We start from the raw sequence: 20856 nt of genomic DNA, 5'->3' as shown, positions 1-20856 counted from the left end.
TTTTTTTTTTTTTTTGCTGAGCTAGTCTAGCCACAGAGGGAAGAAGCAAAGTGCTTCATTCTGGACCAGGTGGACTATTTTGGAGTTACCTAAACCTGATGTGCTCATGGATAATTTTCATTTTTCTGAAACTTCATGCATCTGGTTCTCAGACTCCCCCCCCACCACTGAAAAAAAGGCTCTTCAACCCCAAATTTTTAATCTCATAGCTCCATAAATGAAACTTGCAGGGAGGGAAAGCACAAGACACTAACAAAAACCTGCCTCAAAGGTACTGCCTGGTCTTTCCCCTGCTCAAATGGCACTGCTGGAGCTTCCCATTGCAACCCAGCTAACCAGAGTCAAATGAGTTAAAGACATGAATTTGTTCAATACATGGAGCTTATTCTGGTGGGAAAATGTCCTCCCAGGAACCCAGCAAAACTGCCTGTATTATTATTCATAAAACAGGTGTAGTGTTAAGTGATCTGCCCCTTCTGACCCTCTCAGCAGACAGTGCAGTGAGATGCAGCCGTGCTTCATCTGTCTGCGTGACAGATTGCAATGCTGCTGCTCGGCGACTCAGGGAGGTTTGGGGGAAAGGAGGAGTGACAACAGGAAAGAAAGAGGATAAAAATGAAACATTTTGTTAGAACTCCCACATGGGGCTGTGATTCATTCTCCAGTATTTCATTGTGAAAACAAGAAAGTGAGAATCAAAAACGCAGGAGAAAGAAACAAAAAATCTAAATTTATAGAAACTCTAAAATTAATTTTTTTTATGATACTGGAGAAAAAAAAAAAACAGGGAGAAATTCAAGAGAGATGAAAAGCATTGCCCAAGGGGCTATTTTTAATTGAAAGGGTAATTTTCTGGTAAAAGGGAAGTGTTTAAAGACACAAACTATTCAACCTGCTTATTGTAAAACCTTTGCCAGAGTTTGAGAGACTGCATGCAGACTGTGCTGGGGTGGTACCTGCACTGTGCTGCTGGTTAAACAAAGCAAGAGGTTACCTCCAGCCTGGGTGGCTACAGGCTTCCTTGTCTATGAGCTGTCGGCTTCTGAGGCCTGGTCCCTAGCTAGCTGGGTTTGGGTTTCTTTTCTGATTATAGAGCCCTGGGTTTCTCTTGACCTGTCGTCTTCTCAGGTTTGATGGTTTAAATCAAGGAGGTTGGTTGGCATTAACAGGCTTAGTGAGAGGAGGGCTCCAGGAACTGATGCCACTGTCTGAAGATAGACCATGTGGTATTAATGCTTTTTGTTGAAATAGAGGAAAACCTGAGGGTCCTCATGCCTGCAGCAGCCCTCGTGCTAAGATGGTGTCTGCGTGCTATCGTGGAGCCCTGCAGTGCTCAGTGGTAACTTGGAGCGGGCTCTGGGATGAGCTGCTGCAGCCTAGTGGGCTGAGCCAGCTGGAGAGGACAGGATGCTTCCACATCAATAGTGCTGACTCTTTCAGGAGCTCACAGGCTCTCCTCGGGACACAGTTGTGGTAGCTGTGATCCTAAGTGTTTGCATGGAGCTGCAAGGTTGGAGTTTAGCTTGGCCAAGACATCCAAAAGTGCTTTGGGCCATGCAATAGAGGTTTAACGTAGATAAGTGTGATGCCTCTTGGTAGCTTAATTAGAGTTCGTGATGAGGGATTCAGAGTCCCTGATATTCCACAGTGGCAGAACAGCCCAACATCTTGGCAACGGAGTAAAATAAGCTGGACAGAAGAGCAGGATCCAGCACCTAACCCAGATGGCCCTGCACGTGCCTGCTGCAGTCAGTGCAAGTAGGGCTTGCCAAGTCCCGTGACCGATTCACCTGGGCTGTCTTGATGCTGATCTCAGTCCACTGTCTGCAGGCAAACCCAGACCATGGCCTGCAATATGAACAGTCGCTTTTTGAAGTTGGAAGCCACTCAAAGTGGCTGTTCGTGGCTCCCGGACACCCCTACTTTTAGCAGTCCACCCTGAGAACCTGGAAAGGTGGTCTCTGGGTTGTGGGCCACAAGGTCTCCACGTTGCACTTTGAGCAGGGCTTGTCCTCTCTCTCCAGATGACTCATGAGGTTTTTCGTTTTTTTTTAATTTCATGTTCTTGATCATCTGCTTACTGCCCACCCCACCACACACTCCCCCACCCTGTGTTTGGTAAGACCACAAGACACGGAATATGGCCTCTATAAATAAGAGACCGCTTGCTCATCTGGAAGCGTCGCTAGCAGACAGCTGTCCTATGCAGAGGAATGGAGTCACTGAGCAACTGAGCTCTAGCTGTGATCATCGCAAACCTGAGGTTTGATGTGGTCTCCTGGATTTGGTCCTAAGCCTTGGGTTCCTTGCTCATCTTGTGGGCCTCTATACAATGGTGTCAAAACGCGGCCCAAGAGCGGTCCTTCCCCCAGCTTTGCAAAGCAAAGGGGCTAGTCTCTACAGCCACCCTGAGGAGCAACTCCCCCAACAGTTAGTAGTAACTCACTGGAGTAGTTTTCCTTCAGCGTACATTGCTGCAAAACAGCAGCAGCTTGGCATGGCTGGAGCTTGCCCAATCTGCAGCCCTGCAAAAACCTAATTTTCATGAAATAGTAGAAATCACAGTAATGGATAAGCCAAAGAAAACTTCTATCCACGCACGTATGTTCAGCTGCATCTTGTGTGGAGTTATAGCTGCACAAAGAATTAAAGAATAGCACTGCAGAACTAAAAAAATCAAGAAATACCAAGTTAACTCTCTTCCACTGTAGGCATTTTTCCTTGCAGACATATGTCATGATGGTGCCTTTAAAATCCAGGCATCAGCCACTTTTCAGCCCTAACGAGAGCACAACGGGGTCTGGCTACCTACCCTTCCTACTGAAACCCGGCTCCTCCTATCTCCTCTGAATTTTGCTCTTGCCAGATTCCAGTTGCTGGGTCTTGCCACCTCTTTTTCTGAAGATCCAGACATTGTTTTCCCCATAAAAACCCTCATAGCCTCAGATTAAGCTCTGGCATTTTTTTCTGTGCTCTGGGAAGAAAAAAAAAAAACCACCAGGCTCTGGGAGTGGCTGCTACAAGGCAAAGTGTCATATTCTCTCTCCCGCTATACATCACATCTCATGAGCCTTCTGAGTTAGCAGCAGGTCCCCCCCACCATGGACAACCTTTGTTTTAATGCACAGGCCAGACGTTTCAAAGCATTTATTAATTCTGAGCTCCTCGCTCTGTAGTGCTCCATGAAGGGGACTTCAAAAAATGGTGGGTTTAGCCACTTATGATGAGGACCTTGGAAAATGAAAAAAATCCTTCATCTCCATTGCTTGTGCTGAGCTGGATTTGTTTCTTGCCCAGAAATGAAGCCGGTGTGTTTTCCTGCCCTGCCTTCGTTTGGGTTCTGTAGTGGCTGCTTCAGTTTTTGGTGAAGTTCAACAATTGCAGTTCTGGATTGGGAATAAAAAAAAAAATTAAATCCTAAACTATAAGGATTTGAGCTGGTTTGCATTCAGTTCAGCTCTGGGCTCCCTGCTGAATTTAGTGGTTCAAGGGCACATCCTACAGACCCCGGGTGACTTTCAGACACATGCTCACGGCGTGACTCAACGGGGTGCTACCACCACTGGCCTTTCCTCGAGGACCTCTTGTCTGGGCCGGACCCTGGACTTCTGGACTTCTGATGCCCTCCACCATCCCACCTGAGCTCCCCGGAGATGTTGTCTTTGCTGCCTGGTTTCTCTGCTTGTCCCCTTTCTGTCCCTCCCAGCTCTCTGCTGTCCCGTCAAAGGCCATCAAAAAAAGTCCCATCAAAAGCTGGGGAGGCTGTGCTGCCTTGGTACCCCCTGGAGCACCAGAGGGCATGGGAGGAGGAGGAAGAGGAGGAATTATACTGATTAGGAGACACGTGGGGCTCTCCAGAGCTGCTGGTGGCGGTGGGAAGCAGTGTGTGTTTCCTCTTTCAGGGGGTGACGGCTTTTATTTCACGGCGAGGTACATCATGGTGGAAAAGGATGATACAAAGACAGAGAAGCCCTGATAAATGTCCAGGCGTTTGTCAGCGTCAGTGGACAAGGACCATTCTATACCTGCGCGAGGCCAGTGGCTGCCACCCCACACCTCTCTCGTCTCTCCCTGTGCCCTCTGTGGAATTAGCTCTACCCGAGACAGGCATGGTTTGGGGGATTTCAGTGGTAAAGGGAGAGGATTTTATCACCCCGGGGATACTGGACAGCATTGTGGATGTGGGCTTGATTTCGAGCTTGCCTCTCTACCCAGGGCCAGCCCACCCTGGGTTGGGTGGAGACCCAGGTGCAGCCCACCCTGGGTTGGAAGGAGACCCAGGTGCAGCAGCTGATGCCTGTGAAGGGCTGTGAGTGTGGGAGGAAGGAGAGGGTGGTGTAGAGGGATGTCTCGGAGTGGTGGGCAGTGCTTTCTCTGCTGGGTCAACTTGGCTTCAGGCATTAAAGGCACCCTGACGATGCTAGGCATTGTGATGCCCAATGCCTCCTGTCCCAAGGGAAGTGGCTGGAGTGTGTGTAGGGAGCAAAACTCATTGTCCTCCTCATCTTCTTTGGTCTCCTGTGTGCCTGCTTCTGGGTCTAGCCCTCCCCGCTCCTGTGTGGTTCTGCATCTGCATTGCTGGGCAGAGTTAAGGTGATGTTGGAGGAAGGATCTGGCTCCCTGCTGTCTAGGACCACATCTGTTGCTGTGACTGTGGTTACTGACTCTTGGAGCTGAGTACTGTTGGTCTCCTTCCAGCAGTGAATGCCATGGACCTGCTGGTCCACCCAAGCTCCTTGGCACAAAACGTGAGCGCTGGACAACCCTGGTGGTTAGACTGTCGGGGGAGATGTGATCTTTCAGCACTGCAGACTTGTTAATTTGGTAGGCAGCTACTGTTTAATGCTGTTTTTCCCACACCACCCAGTTTTTGTAACACCTGGCTGCCTGCAGACCCTACAGCTAGAAGGAGAAAGCCTAGTCCTGCTTCTTCTCTGGTTTAATTCTCTTCTGCTGCTGTGGGCTGCTGCACCTAGGTCATCCCTGGGTGAGCTAATCGTGGAAACCCTGGCCTTCAGCGGCTGCAGGGAGCTGGCTGAAATACTCCCCCCATCTTCTGTAGGGCCATTGCTCGAGTTGAAAGTGTGCTTTGGGAGGGGAAGGGTGAAATTGCCAGGAGACCCTGTAAATGCTATCACTGAGGGGGGTTGGCGTGTTTTTCTTGCATATTTTACTGATTCGCCCAGTGACCATCCTTTGCACAAGACGGGGTGTGCTCCAGTACCTGTGATCTGCGTGTGAGCTGGTGGATGTGTGTAAATCAGGGGCAGCAACACGCTGCTGCAGCCCCCTCGGTGCTGTGCACTGGGGCCATCCCTCGAGCCTGCTCCTTCGTTAGGCTGAGCTGGGGATTGTGCACAAGAGCTGCCAGGTAAGGCAGTCTCCAGATCCCTCCTCGCCTGGAGAGGAGGAAGAGGAGGAACAACACAACGGGATGACAACGTCCAGGGGGAAATGACTCCCTCCCAGCTGTTCCTGCATCTCTCATCGGACAAAATCAGGTGGGCAGTTTGAGTATATAAGCAAGGTGCCCTGTACAGGGCCAGGGTTTTTGGCAGTGCTGAAGGATGGCATTCCCACCCCGTGGGGCTGACCCCTGGCTGTGCAAGGAAAATCTATTGCCCTGCACAGCTCTGCAGCTGGGCTGGGATGGCTGTGCTGGTTTGCACAGGGAGGAAAAGCAGCATGTGGTGCCTGGAGCCCTGGTCATGCTGCAGTCCTTGCTGGGCTGGTGTCTTGGCAATGTGGCTCCAACAGACCCAGAAACTTGGCTGGAGCTGCTCGGAGACCTTCAGGAAAGACAAAGACAGAGGCCTCAGAGCCCCGTGCCTCACTGCTGCAGCTGCAGCTCAGCCCTCCTGGATGCGAAGGATCATCACGCTGACCTGATCAGGTACCCTGATCAGGGTACCAATGCTTTCCTGCCCGGGCTCCCAGTGTAGTTATACTGGGACACAGTGGGGCTGTCCCAGGACCCCGTTTCCCTCTCCCATGGGATGCTGGCAGGGTGGTGATTCACCCTTGCTAACCTGTGGCCTCACTCCTTCCTATGAGCTCCCAAAGGACATGACCTTGGTCCTTGCATCACCCACCTCATCCGGCTGTGGGGAACTCTTGGTGACGAGGATCCCTCCCTCCCCCCCGGAGAGGCTGGGACCGCTCCAGCCCCTCGCTGCCAAGGTCACCGGTGAACACAGGAGGTGAGGCCCCGAAAAACCTTTCCCCTCCCCACCTCGAGGCAGCCGGGCTCTCCCCCGCCGGGCCGCTCCAGCAGCGGCAGGTACGCGGCCCCGGACCTGCGGGGCCCGTGAAACCCCCCGAAAAATAGCGATCCCCCTTCCCCCGGGGCAGGAGAGAAGAGGAGAGCCGGGCGGGACGGGAAACCGCCGGGGCTGAGGGAAGGCTCCAAGTTTCGGCTTCCCCGGCCGGGTGGGATCTTTCCTCCGTGGGTTTCCCCTCCCCAAAACCGGAGCGGCTCTTCCCGGGGCCGCCTCTCGCCGCGGTCGCGGCGATCACCCCTCCGGGGCAGCGCTCCGGCTTTGGGCTTGCTTTCTTTTATTTTATTTTTCTTCCTCCCCTCCTCTCCCAGCACTCCTTTCCCTTAAATTCCCCGGGGCGATGCGATGCGATGCGCAGCGCGGGGGAGCGCATCCCCGGGCCGGGGAACAGGCTTTCCGCCCCCCCCCAAAAACTCTCGACCGGGGCTTCTCCTGGAAGGGGAGCTGATTTCCAGCGGGTTTCACTACCGGGAGAGCAGCGGTGGCGGGCACCACCCTCCACCTTTTTCCTTTTTTTCTTTTCTTTTCTTCTTTTTGGCTTGCTTTCTAAGAAAAAGAGAAAACCCAAAAAGCCGGGGAGCGGAGCGGAGCCGGGGCTGCCGCGGCCGTGCCCCCCGGAGCCGGGCAGGGCCGCCGGCCCCTCGAGGCGTGGCGGGGCCGGTGCCTGCAGCCAGGCAGGAGAGCGGGGAGGAAACTTAATTTCGAGTGGGGTGGAGAGGGGAGGGCAGGGGGTGGGGGTCGGGCAGGGAGGTATCAGCTCCAGGAAATGTGCCTTGGCAGCAGTCGGACGGGCGCTTCCCCGCAGGTCGGTGCGTTCCGCTCCGCTCCGGAGCCGTCCCGGGCGCTGCGGCTCAGCCCCCCAGCCCGGGCAGCTCCGGGGGCGGCAGGACGCACCCCCCGCGCCCCGGTGGCTGTGGACACCCCTCCCGCCGGCTCCCCGCAGGAAGGCACCTCCCGGGCCGCCCCAGGTGAGCGGCGGAGCCCCGCCGACGGCAGCCCCGCGTCCTCCGGTCCCGCTGCCGCGGGGGGTCCCGGCGCCGGCCGCCCCCCACGTCGGGGCCTCGGGGCCGGTCGGGGGAGGCTGCGAGCCCGCCCCGGGGCAGCGGCCGCGAAGCCGGAGCGGGGGCCCCGGGGGGGAGGAGGGGAGCGGGGAGCCCCGGGGGCGGGCGGCCGGCGCTGAGCGCGGCGTGTCCGGGCTGGCTTGGCAGGCGGGCGGCGCGGCCCCCTCGCCCGGCCCGGCTCACCACCATGCTGGACGGGCTGAAGATGGAGGAGAGTTTGCAGAGCGCCCTGGACCCCGCCGCCCCCTTCTCCTCTCTGCTGGGTAAGTCGGGGGAACCCCGCTCGCCCTCCCTCCCGGGGACCCCCGGGGTGGGGCACGGCCGGGTGGGCCCCGAGCGATGGGCACGGGGAGGGGGGCCCGGGCAGCTTTTCCCCCGGCTTGTTCCTGCCCGGCGCCGCGCCGCTCCCTTCGCCCGGGGGGTGCCCCCGGCGCCCGCCTTCCCTGCTCCCGTTTCGTTCCGCCAGTGCGTTAAATTGTGTGTGCCCCCCCCGCCCCCCCCAGTGCAACGAAGGCCTTTCCTTCGTATCGAACGATAAAGAATTGATTTTATATTTTTCTTCTTCGTTTTAACATCGCTTTGAAACAATCGCCCTCTTTCCGAGCCGCGGCTCCGCCGCCGCTTTTCCAAGAGGAACGAAATTGGGAGCGATGTTTCTCCCCCGGAGCTCCCCTAAGGCATAGGTCCCCCCCGGATCCCGGAGGAGCACCCCCCACACCCCCCCGCCCCCCCAGCACCCCCCCCGCCTGCGTAGGGGAAGCGAGAGCAGCGGGGTCCTCCATCCCTCCATCCATCCCTCGCCCGGTCCGTCTCCCCGGCCACCTCTCCCTCCACCCACCCCTGCCCGCCCCCCCGGGTCCTTCCCCACAGGCCGAGCCGCGACCCCCAGGTCGGTGTGCGAAGGGTGCCAGCGAGTCATTTCGGACCGGTTCCTGCTGCGCCTGAACGACAGCCTGTGGCACGAGCGGTGCGTCCGGTGCGCGTCCTGCAAGGAGCCCCTGCAGACCACCTGCTTCTATCGCGACAAGAAGCTCTACTGCAAGCTGGACTACGAGAAGTGAGTGTCCTCCATGCCCCCCGGTGAGCTTGCCCCACTCCGCTCCCCACCGCTCGCAGAGCCCCAGCCCGAAAACGTGGGGGGACGGGGAGCTCAGCGTTCCCCTGCCCGCTGTGTCCCGAGAGGCGTCAGCTTTACGGTCACCTCCTCGCACCCCGGGTTCTCCCCTTTTTAGAGGTGTTGTGTTGCGCTTGGCTCATGCCTTGGGAATTTAGGAGCCTTTTGTCGGGAGTCTGTGAGACCCCGGTAGCCCTGGGGCCGCTGAGGGATGGGGCAAAGCGTTTTCCCGTCTCCTCTGGCTTTATTTTCCTACTGAGCATCCGCAGGAGGAACGTTACATCCTCCCTGACCCGGGCCTGGACGGGGCTGTTTTCCTAATATCCCCACAGGCAGAGCAATGCTATTGCTCCCCCGGTCAGGTGGGGAAACTGAGGCACTCGGCAGGGAGAAGGGAAGGCCCCACCGAATTCGGAGTGTTTGCTGTGACGCGCCGGAGGCTTTGCCTGCGTCTGGGGCCGTGATGGAGCAGGAAAATGGATGTAGGTGGTTAAAGCTTCCAGCCTCGATGCTTCCCCTTTGTCAAGTGTGGGGCAGGGGCAGGGGGAAAGGCGATGAGAAAATTATTTTTCTTTCTTTTTTTTTTTTTTTTAAAGAAGAATCTTTCCATTGGGAATAGGGAGAAGGCTGTTGATTCTGTCCTTTCCTGCAGCTGCTTTCGTTTTTTCCTGCTCATCCCGCTCTTGCCGTCCCTGCTAGACCCCGTTCCCTCGCCGGGTTTCGGAGCCGTTAAATTTGTGTTGCCTCCGGGCGGGTTGTTTCTTGAGGACTGTGTAGATGGGGGGGCTGGATCTCTCACTATGGTGATAGCATGGATGCTGGAGCCCCGCAATTTAATTCCCAGGGCGCTGTTTTATGAGAAAACAGTTGTCGGCGATGCTCTCGTCCCTGGCCTTCGGCGGGTTAGCGAGCGTGCGGGGGGCTAGCTCTGCTCCAGGCCTTTTTAAAGTTTTTTCCTTTAAGTCCCGTATTATGGGTCTGAGTTTAATCACTATGGATACAAGGCAAATTGAAAGCAGAATTTGTGCGCGTGACCTTGTTTTCAAATGTTTACGAAAGAGTGGAAGAATTAGCTGTCGCGAGAGTGGAAAGGAGAGAGCTGCATTACGGGTTGTTTTTAGGCAAAAATTTGTCAAGATTGGGTGCACTGCTTGTTTGTCCATGGAAATTTGGCTACCAGATCCCATAGGTTTCCATCACAATTTGATTCACGTTTTCTGCTTTAGCAGCGCCTCTGTTTGGAGCATTAAGGGGACGCTGGGGTAAATATTGCCGCCGAAATGCCTTTCCAGCTCGCAGCACGCGTGGGTTTTACTCTCTGCGTGTTTGACTGTGGCTTCTGAGCACTGGAAGCCGGCTCCAACGCGAAACCTTCCTCCTATGTCTCTTGGCCGTGAAAGAAATCGGTGCCGCAGTTGGCTTCTTGCTGTGCCCATCTTGCTGTCGGGATGGACAAGGATGATTGCGGGGGGAAAAAAAAATGTCACCAACATTTCCAAGGCTCCGGCAGTGGCACGGGGTATCCTGGCTATTTCCCGGCTGCGTTTGGGTCGGTAACTTCTGCTTTTGAGCCGGGGAACGGGCTCTGCGGCAGGCGGCTTCCCCGAGGCGTGATGGTTTTAGCTCTCGGCCACTGCCAGCCTCTTCCCCTCCTGCACCCATCTGCCTCTTGCTCTCATATTGTTGTCCCCTTGAATTTTATTTTATTTTATTTTTTTGGCATGGGGCTGCAGGGCTGTGTCCTTGCTCCCTCTGTGGTCCCGGCTGCTCACCCCATGGGGCTCTCCTCCGTGCCGGCGGTGCGACTCCTTACCTGGGGATGGCAAGGCCACGGGGCAGAGTCCCAAAGAGCCGTTTCCTTCAGCCCGGTGGAGCTTTGCATGTGAATCTGTATTTAACAAAAAAACCTCTTTCTTTGCCCAGACTGCCCACCCCGTCTTTGGGCTGAGCATTTTCCCGGTCCCGGGTGCAGGAGCACCGTGCCTACCTCCGCCGCGGCGCAGGAGCCGATACGGGGGCTTTCACTGTGAAACACGCTGCTGCTCTTGGACCGAGCTAATTATCTCGAGCTGAGAGCTGGTTAATTATCGCGGGTGACTGACGCTCCTTGCGCAGCGCGGTGGTGTGAAGCGGCCCATCCTCCCCGCGGTCGCGCCCGCGGAGCCGGGCTCGGGGGGCCTCTCCGTCGGCACAGCGGCGCTCGCCGGCTGGGAGGGCTGGGGTGTCCGCGCCTGAAACGCCGGTGCCGGGGGTGTCGGGGAAGCGGTCGGGATCCTGCCTGCCAGTGTCGTGGTGGTGTTGGGTTTAGTTTTGGTTTCTCGTTGGGGTTTTTTTTGGTTTGGTTTGGGTTTTTTTGTTAATTGAAAGAAGGGATTTCTCTTCCAGATGGTGACTGTTGGGATGTTTTACCAGAGATGAGTAGGTGCAGTGTTTTCTGACACGTATCTTCGCTCTCTGTTTGAGCTCTGTTTATAACGAGGCTGCAGAGGGTTAACGACGGAGCGTCAGACGGCAGAGTTATGCCTTTAGTTATAAATACGGTGTTAACGGGCTGTGTTAAGCGAGCGTCCGACTTGCCGGACGCTAGAAATTGAGGAATCATTTATTAAAACAGATGTTTTGCATTTCTTTTGTCTTTCATAAAGAGGAAGACGTTGAGAGAGGACCTGGAGAGGGATGGATTAAAGACTGGGGACACCGGGACGGGTCTCGGCATCTCTTTGGGGTGCCCACGGCCGCGGCTCAGGACCTGGGGGCAGTTCGGAGAGCGATGCTGGCTGGGGACTCGGGGGGCTGGGGGTCACTCTTGGACCAGTTTCCCCAGCGCTGGCGGGGAGAGCTTCTGGGGAGGGACCGCTCGAGGCCGTGCCCCTGGGACAGCGTCTATTTGGGGCAGAGGACATTCGTTACAGAACATCCTGAATCCCGCGGCAGCCCCCGGCGCTTGTCCAAACCTGATAAGTCTCAACTATGACAAGGTTCAGGCTTCGCCCTGGCCGGCTCCCCGACTGCAGGGCGGCCCCGGGGACGCGCCCCGGCGGGGAGGCCCCCATGCTGGTGACTGGGGGGTGGGCTTTTGTGGTGGCAGATTTCGGGGAGGGGGCTGTGGTGTGCAATGTCAAACCTGGCCATAGATGGGGAGGGGTGCCGGAGGCGACGGGAAGAGCGGGGCTTGCGAAGGGGGCTGCCCGGGGGGCTCAAAATCCATGTGAGGACGGGAACAGCTGAGCCCCGCTCGCCCAGAGGCCTTCGTGGTGGGCTTGCATGGGGCAAGCAGAGCCAGAGCCATCGGGAGGACCCGGAGCCGCGGGGACATCCCCGTCCCGAAGCCCCACCGCGGGCGATGCCGTCGGCAGGCAGGAACCCCGCCGCCCGGTTCTGGGGGCCGGGGGCGCTGACGGCGGTGCGGTCGTGACGGGGGGCGCAGCTGGGGAGCGTGGTGACGGCGGGACGGCTTGGCACGTCCCCAGCCACGGCGCAGAGCCCCGGCCCCAGCCCCGGCTGGCAGGAGCAGATGGCCAGCACATCTCCGAGCAGGCCTGGCATGTGGGCGCCGGCAGCGGAGGGGCGGCCGCAGCCCCCGACTCGCCGCCGCCGTGCCGGGCTCCCCGGCCGAGGGAGGCAGTTGTGTGATGCTCGCCCTGTCTTCGCACGGCTTGACGGCTCTGTGCCGTTGCCAGCTTCTGCGCCGTTGTTGCAAAGCTCCCCCCGCTTGGCGGGCGCTCCGAAATCCCCTGCTCCCAGGGTCATGGGGTTGCGTGGGTGCCTCTGCCTCTTCCTCCGTGAATTAAAACGAGGAGGCACATCCAGCTGTGAAGGAAAAGAAAAAAAAATCCTTCCAGCCTCAGAACGTGCACAAAAGAAAACGCGTGTGAAGGAGCCCGTCGGTGTTGGGTTTTAAAATCACACCCAGCGTCTTCGTATGGGGGATGAGCCGGAACCCCCAGCAGCGTGGTCCCAGCAGACCGCGGCTGGCTCTGCCCAGGGAAAAGGTGGGATCTGCCCGGCTCGGGGCAGCGCAGCCTCCTCTCGCCCGCTGGAGGCTCGTCTGGCAGCTGCTGCCGTAGAGGGGAGAGGTGGAAGAGCTTTGGAGCACGGTGGCTGTTTATCTTGCTTAACATGGGCAATGAATGTAATTGTGCAATTAGCTGCAAACCCTGCCGCTGCTTCCCCAGCCCGGAAGGATTGCGAGGGGCATAATCCCCACGGGCTGAACGAAGCAGGTGATGCTGATGCCGAACGCTTTAGGGCAGCCTGGTCCCACCAGCCGGAGACTTCCAATGGTCTGGGGGGTTTGTGCTGGCCATACGCAGTCCTTTGCCTTCTCTCTCACCTGGAGAAATGGGACTTTTTGCTTGTCTTGTGGCTGACGGGAGAGAACGATCCCTCCAGAAAGCCATGGATGAACCCAGCTATAGAGCACCGTGTCCTCTGGGGGTCCTTTTCCCTTCTTGTAGGGGATCCTATGGAGATGATGGTCCTAACCTGGGTTTCTCTAGCTGGCCAGGGACGGTCAGGCTGGCCTGGATGGGGTAGCGGAGCACATGTGGCAGCTCTGCGGCATGATGTCCCTCTTGTTGGTCTCTCTCTTCTCATCCCTCAACCTTTTCTTCTAGCGCTTCCCATCCTTCTCGCCGACGCTCCATCCCCACCCAGCCCCTCGTCTCCCCTGGCAAACCCCTCTCTGTCCTCACCCCCTTTCCCACAGCTCCCAGAGGAAAAAGGTCGACTCTTTGGGGGCTGCGATGAGTGCGGCTCTGGGGTAGCCGAATCTGGCCTTATCCCCGCCAGGGTTGCGGTTGTGGGTACCGCTGGGCTGGGACCAGGCGCCGGTCCTTTGTTTTTTGTTATTAAGTCGCCTTGTTATGCTGGCAGGGGGGAAGAGCAGGGAAGCAGCGGGATGCGGTGATGAGAGGGATGTTACGGAGGCTGCTGCGAGATCCAGGCTGGAAAAGCAAGGCGAGCAAAATACGCCTCGCCCCCGTCCCCACTGGCCCCCGTCCTCCGCTCGCCGGGCTCCCCCTTTCCAAAGGGAGTGGAGAGGAGATTTGGCGTCTTGCCCCTTCCCCCTGCCCTTAATTAGAATTGCGTCTTACAATTAATGTTTCATAGAAAGGCCTGGAAGGGAGTGATGTTTGGCAGCTTGGGAGCGAGGCAGCCGAATATACTCGTCATCTGTCCCTCCGTGCTGGGGACGGGGGTGGCTTTGGGGTCACCCTTTCTCCTGCTCATTGGCAGTGGGACCCTGGAGGCTGCGGGTCAGCGCTGGCAGAGCCGGGACCTGAGCGTCCTTGGGGCTCTCCACGGTTTCTGCCATCTTATTTTGGACCTGATTTCCCCCCCCCCCTTTTTCTTTCTTTCTTCCTCCCCCGTAGCACGGCGCTCCCTGATCAGCCCCTGACGGGGCGCTTGGAGCTGGGGGAGCCGCTGCAGATCTTTGCAGTCCCGGGGAAGGCGCCGAAAAGAAATCGGCTGGGGGAAGAAAGGGAGGTTTGTTTCGGTTTGATGAGAATTTTGTCTCCACCAGCTGGAGAGACAGCTGGGGTCCTCTCCTGCCCCGGCTCGCCAGCCCTCGCCTCGCCGGTTCTTCACCTGCTTGCAGCCGCCAGGCGCGGGGAGGGATTTTCTGAGCCATGGATTTAAGAGAGACCAGAATTTGGTTTCTTGCTCAGCCCTTCCTCGGGGAGCTTTCTGGCAGGGTCTAAACCTGAGGCTGCCGTCACCAGGTTTCGGAGAGGGTAGCAGCCTCGGGTATCCGCCGTGCTGAAGGCTGGCCGGCGCGCGGGCGGGATTTGCCGGTGGCCGCACATGCTGCCGGGGCGGCTGAGCTCCGCCGCTGCCCCCGTCCCTGCCGGCAGCAGTGGGGTGGCCTCAACATGCCCAAACCCGCAGCGGTTTCTGACTCTGATCCCGCACACTCGTCCCAGGGTGCGGCCGGGGGGGACCCTGAAGCACCCCTCTGCCTTGGAGGGGGAGAAAGGGGACTTTGGAGGGTGAAGGTTGGTCTCTGCTTCTGCTCGCAAGGGTACAAGTCCTGCTTTTGGCTGAGGAGGGGGGAAAACCCAACGATTTGAATCAGATTTGGCTCTGGATTCATGGTTCCCCACTTTTGGTGAACCCTGCAGTGTGCAGCCACCTCAGCACGCCCCGGTGCTGGAGGGTGTCCGAGGAAGAGGAGGCTGCAGCCACGGCAGAGGGAGGTGGAAATGAGAGAGGTGTCCCGGGTATTTTTCTTCTTAAGATGCTCTTTGTTCCTTTGTGCTCCGTTTTGTCTCTGGCTCGTGCCCTCTGCAGATGCAAACGTGAAGTGGGGACGGGGGCTGCAGGACTGTGCCTCTGCCTGCGATTTAATCAAGCATCTCCTCTGTAATAGGAGCAGAGTATCTTTAAAACAGGGAGAAAATATTTGGATTCTATTAGGGTGAAATACTGGGGTTGACCCACAGTAATTTTTTTTTTCCCCATAAATGTGTTTTCATGAGAAATTTTAATTTCTGTGTATTTGTAAGATATTGGGGCTGGGGTGGGGGGGGAGGAAGCTAGTGGCACTCCCTGACATGGCAGACACTGCGCAGACGTGTGCCAAAGCCTATAGCTACAGTCATGCTAGCCTGTAACTTCAGTTTGGTTCCTCAATACTTTTAACCTGGAAGGAATCCTGCCTGGGCAGAAGGAAGCCAGCGGTCCCCGGGTATCTTCTCCTGGTGCTGTTGGTCCTCAGGGACAGTGGGTGCCCCCGGGGTTGTCTCACGCATCCCTCTGAAACCGGCGGGCGTTTCATTGCAGCTCTGTTTGAGCTTTGGTTTGTTGGAGGCTTTTTGTTGGGTTTTTTTTTAGGTTCATCAAATCTTGGTTGCCCAGGAGAGGGGTTCTGTCATCCCTGGCTTCCCACCCTAAATATTTACGGACAGCCAGATCCCGAAGCTTTTGCGAAAGGCGTGGGGCAGGCTGACGGCCGAGCGGTGCCGTACCAGGGCTGTGCTGGCAGCAGCAGCACCGGTCTCTGTTTATTTGGGGGGGTTTCTGTCAGAGGGCTCTGTCTTCTGGCTTATCTGTTTTGCTGGGACCTTATTAACGAGTGACCAGTTTCTTCAGCTTGTCAGGGATCTTTCAGCTGCTCCACAGTTTGTCAGCTGGCTATGTGAAAACTGTATTTTCTCCCACAAAGGTTCGATTTTTCAGGAGGATGGCGTGTGCGTTTCTCAATACAGGGCTGAAATCATGTTGTGTTCAATGCAAACACTTTATTTTCTCACATTGCACTGTGTGCTTGCATGCACCTGCCTGTTTTCGGTAGAGGCTTAGCCTTTCCTACGCCTGCAGATACGATCCTGTGGTTGGGTTCAGGTCTCCTGCGCTTGGTACCTGGTTCAGCTACGGTGGGCCACGGTCACACCCAGGAGAAAGAGCTGAGACTTGGCTCCTTCCCCCATGAAATAGAGCTGGGAATATGAATATAGCTAAAAAAGGCTTCATTCATTGTCTCGAGTGCTTTGAGCATCTTGATGGGGAAGTTTGAAGACTGGGTGTGAATTTTCAGTCTTTCTCCAGATTTGCCAAATTGTTGTCATGTTTGCTTTTGTGTCCCACCTCGGGCTACCTTTGACCAAAGGCGACCGAGAGGTTGTGCTGCAGAGATACCAGCTTCTCCCCGGCGTTGCTTAAGGAGAACCAGTCTCCTCTGTATCCCGGCCGGCAGCGATGCTTCCCCGCATCCGAGGGTCACTGTGGCTCCATGGCCACAGACAAAAGGTTTGCCCTGCACCGACACATCCCGCTCTTCCCCGGGGCAAGTGCCTCGAAGGGCAGAGCATGCCGGAGGCGGCTTCCTTGGCCGGTACTCGTGCTTTGCGAGCCCATCAGGGCTCGGCATTGATCCTTCCCAGCTGTCCCCCCGTCGCCATCATCCATACATTGTCTCTCGCCGCTCCCGACCCCTCTCCTTCCCTTGTGGGCTTCATTTCCGAACGCTGCTCTTAGGGAGAGCTTTCTGTCCTTGACAGCGGAACAAATCCCTTTTCACGCGACCATCACTCCTCGGCCCATTGTCCTCCGCCCCCGCCGCCACCGTGCAAAATCTCCCCCCCGGTACGTCTGTTCCTCTGGAATGATAACCACTGGTGCGGTGGGGCAGCGAGCCCCCAAAATCCCTCTGGGGAAGGTCCCCAGCTCTGCGAGGGAGCAAAGCGGGGTCTTAAAAGCACACCAAGAGGCAACGGCCATTCCTGGAAAAGAGGTCTGGGACCATTTGGATGCGATTCATCTCTCTGGGAAGCGCATCCTCCTCTCTGGTTTTGCGCGGCAGAGCTCCTTGGATGAACCTGGCACCTGTGTGTGCTGAGGGCTCCTTCTTCCTTGCCTGGGGCCAGCGGGGCCATGTTATAAGTTGATTTTTCACTGCGTAGCATCACCCAAGGCGGCTAGCAGGAAGAGGGAGGTGGGAATTTTTGCTTTGCTATTGAAAGCTCAGGGAAGCATTTGGCAGGAAAAATTTGGAAAGGGGTGAGAAATAGGTTAAGGGACCTGAAGGCTGTTCTCAGCTGCAGCAATTTTTTATTTGAAAGAGTCGGTGTTGTCATTTCTTCCTTCCAACCCCCACCATCGTAAAAACATAGGGATGCTTTGATTGTCAAAATTTCTGCTTAGCATTTGCCGTCTCTGTTAAGTGTTTATTCCTGGAAAACAGCAGCTTAGCTGTGCAAAATGTTGCTGACCTCTGCAGTAATGTGTCTAAACAGGAGTGGGGAGAAGCAACGGGGCAAATGTTCGCAATTGCCTCCACAGTGGTGATTTTGATGCTGTTGGATGAATAAATTCACGGGTGCTGATAATGGAGGTGGCTGTTAGGTCTTCTGATCTGGATGTTTGTCAAGGCACAACCCCAGAACTCTTGCCCGATGAATTCTGTGTCAAGCCTGGATTGGGACTGCCCTACAACACGCTTCTGGGGCATCTTTTCCATTGCTGATCTTAGAGAGGACCCTCCAGGCAACAGGAGATGGGGGGAACAGCAGCTGTGCAGCGTGTGCGTTGGGTGTGCAAGACCCCAGCCCTGCGCTGGGTGTGAGGGTGGGGTGACAGTCTCTTCTCTGCTTGCAGACCACGTTCTGTAGGCTCCTGTAAGGGCTGAAAGGGAGGAAGACGCTCCTCTGGAGCACGCAGTTCAGGCAAGCCAAGGTCTGAATTGCCCAATGGAGATGCTGAACTCCAGGTCTTGGCTGCAGGGAGAGCTGAGAGCACCTTGCTGACCTGAACTGTGTCAGTGAACTCAACTGTCCCCTTGGCTAGGGCACCTGCAGTCTCCGGTGCAGTGGAATGGCTCAGGCTCATGTGTCTTGAGTCTTGCTTGTGCCAAATGAGTGGCCAGCTGGGTTGGTGATGGAGAACTGAAATACTGAATTATGTATATCTCAGCATCTCTGCTGCCGGGCAGAGCACTGGAGTGGTATCGAGCAGACCCTTTTAAACAGTGATGTGGACGTGGGAGCTTGGTTAGCAAAGCCATTAAGTGTTTGAATCTTCTTGATGCCTGCTCAGGTGGATGTTGCTCCTTCTTTCTGCATCCGTAATTACGAAAGGCTGAAAGAGCAACCTCAACGGACTGGCTTAAAAGTTTAATGAAGCTTAAAGTCTTGTAGGTTGGGCTCTTGAGTCTGAGCTTGTGTCAGCTCTCGCCCTAGGAAGGAGGGTTAACCAGAAAGGAGGAGAGGCTTCCTGCACAGATTACCTCAAGGACATTAAAACCTCTGTTGATGGGAGGTTCTGTTATGGAGATGGATTAGGAGAAAGTAATGGAAGAGGAGGTCCGAGATGGTTGAAGGGCCCTGCACGGGGAAAGTAGGTCCAAGTGAGGTGTTTATCCTTGGCAGGGGGAAAGCTGCCTGTGGCAGGGGTGAGAATTTCTGGTCCCTGCTGTGCAAGATGCGTGTGTGATGGATGCTCTCTGCTCTGCAGCTCCAGACCCAGGACTCCAAACCTGCCTGGCATAACGTGCTTCTCGCAGCACCCGCTGGAGGTGCTCCGGGCTGGGGAGGGTTGCTGGTGTGCCCACGCTGGCAGTCTCCGACTGGGTCCCAGCAAGAGCCAAAGTGTCTGTGCCCTTGGCAGGGTCTTTAGGGGAGTTCCCTCTGCAGCAGCAAACCCACTTTTGCACCTTTTTTGGCCAGCTGAGACATGGAGCTGAGGCCGGTGCGGGGCTGGGGGAGAAGGGCTGTCTCTCCAGATGTGCTGCGTTGCATATCTCTGCCGGATCTGGTTTTGAGTTTCATGGTAAGGGTTTGCAGTGGGAACAACCTCTGGCCAAGCGCGCTGGGCTCCCGCCTGCTCCCAGCACTTCACCCTTCTCCTCCTCTCTCCTCGTGGTGAAACTGCAGCTCTTTATGGCTGGAGTGAAGACGGAAGAAACGTGGTCAATGCTTTGATGCTGGGGTACTATGGGGACACAAATAGCTTCATGGGACCATTTCTCCACGGCCAACCAAGTTCAGAGACACTGATGCCACCCATCCTTATCCAGGCAGGTTGACATGAAGCGGTGAGTCTGGCTGCTAAACCAGAGAGCCCAAATCTGCCCTGCTCTGCTGGGATGGCCCATCCCCATCCTCCAGAGAAAGCGCGATTTCCCTGCCAATAATGTCTTTATGCTACTTCCAACCACATAACAAAAATCGCAGGAACTCCCTGAATCCTTGGCTTTTAAAGTAAATATACCTCCACCCCGAACTGATTTATTTTTGCCTGTTTCAGGCACTTCTGCCTCCAAACATCAGCCTTGGTCCTTCCCTCCCCAGCCTGGTGCCTGCAGAGCAGCCGCTGGCCTCACCTCAGGGCGACGCTTTGCAGGTCTCCTCGGGCAGCCGGGGAAGCACATCAGGGTGAAAGGTGCTAACGAAATTAAACCCAAACCTACGCCTTCCCCTTTAGTGCCTTTGTGCTGGAAAAGTGCAGCAAAAGTCAACTGACGATGCATCTTGCCGAAGCTGCATTTTTTTTTTTTTTTTCCATAAGGATTAGCGGTTCAAGAGCGGGGATTTTCAAACTGACAAGCCCTTGGCAGAGAAATAATTACAGGCTTTTTATGCTTTGTGTTTCCTAAGTAGTTCTAAATAACTTTTTCCCTCGGGGCGTTTTTTTAAAGTCTACAAAACGGAGGGGAAAATGTCTATTTCCTCAGCGTCCTTGAAAATATGCAAGATGTTTGTGGAGAGCATTTAAATTTCAACTATAAGATTTTTTGCGTGTGTTTGTTTGCTTTAACCACGTCCAATCAACCGAAGTTTCTTGGCCGGTGATGCTTCAGAAATGGATCTTAGAAATGGGAGATGGAGGGAGATGGATGCGATCACTTCTCAGCCATCTCAGGAATGCGGGTTTTGCCTCTGCAGCGTATTCCCCGGGGTTTTTACCCCGCTCCTCGCTGTAAGAGAAGATTTCTGGGGCTAGCGGAGCTGGTTTTCCCCATCAATATCCATTATCTGCTTGTGCCGAGTTGCTGCGCATCCCGCTGGGAAACCCTGGCCGTGCCCCTTTCATCAGCATCCCGCTGCCATTCCCGGGGGCTGCGGAGCCCAGCGGGGCTCGCCCGGCCCTGTCCTCCGCTGGGTCCTCTCCTCGCCTGCACCTCCACCCTAACAGTTTTTTAATTTTAAAAAAGGCAGCCCGATGTGAAAAAAGTCACCCGGGGCTGCTTGGGGGCAGCTCCAAGGTGCCCGTGAGCTCATGCCTTTCATCCCTAGCAAAATTCACCTCCTCTAAGTTCCTGTGCAAGCCCTTAGCGCGGTACCCTAATTTTCTGAGCACACCTGACATCTCCTTCTCGCAGCACGTTTTACCGTGGCTCAGTCCCAGCCGGAGCTCTTTGCTCCTGACTTTTTTGCCCCTCCCTAGGAAAAGCCCTCCAGAGGATGCTGTCCTAAACCCCAGCGGTCCCACGCCTGACCAGGGAGGGGATATCCATCTTTCCATCCATCCATCCCCGATACCAAACGCCGCCTGGGATGTAAGGGGGGACCTGGGAGAGGACCCCGCTGGCATTTACACTCGCCGCAATATAAAAGGGCAGCGCCGGGGCCCGGAGGGGACGTGTTATTGCATCCGCTGCCGGGGCAGCGCCGGGGCTCTCCCGCGGGATCACTGGTGCAATATTCCCGCTGTCGGCGGGGAGGGGGGGCCAGGCTGCTGTTAATAACGGCGTTGCTCTACCTTGGCTTTATTAAGTGAGGGAAGCCGCCGTTCCTCGTACCCCAGGTGTGTCTGGGTGCAGGCTTCGTGATGAGAGGGTGGGAGCGGAGCGGGGGCGGTGGGGAGATGGTGTTTGAAGTAATTAGAGCTGCTCGGTGGAGAGGGGGGAACTGCCGAGAGGGGTGGCAGTGATATCTTGGTGGGGTGTCCTGCCCTGCCCTGC

The 20856-nt window shown here is 56.2% G+C and overlaps 1 protein-coding gene across 1 annotated transcript in view; it reads left to right on the top strand.

Moving 5' to 3' along the window:
• Positions 1 to 7526: 7526 nt before the first annotated feature.
• The window catches only part of LMX1A (LIM homeobox transcription factor 1 alpha), a gene marked incomplete at both ends in the record, with an annotated part of 43017 nt that continues 29687 nt past the window's right edge, over positions 7527 to 20856 (top strand). The window contains 2 exons of the mRNA XM_082003230.1: positions 7527 to 7602; positions 8210 to 8396. Coding sequence (XP_081859356.1) covers positions 7527 to 7602; positions 8210 to 8396 — 263 coding nt within the window. The remainder of the gene's footprint in view (positions 7603 to 8209; positions 8397 to 20856) is intronic.

This window comes from Phaethon aethereus, assembly GCF_964289735.1.
Source record: "Phaethon aethereus genome assembly, chromosome: 8".
Taxonomy (NCBI): Eukaryota; Metazoa; Chordata; class Aves; order Phaethontiformes; family Phaethontidae; genus Phaethon; species Phaethon aethereus.
This window is presented reverse-complemented; position numbering and strand designations above follow the sequence as displayed.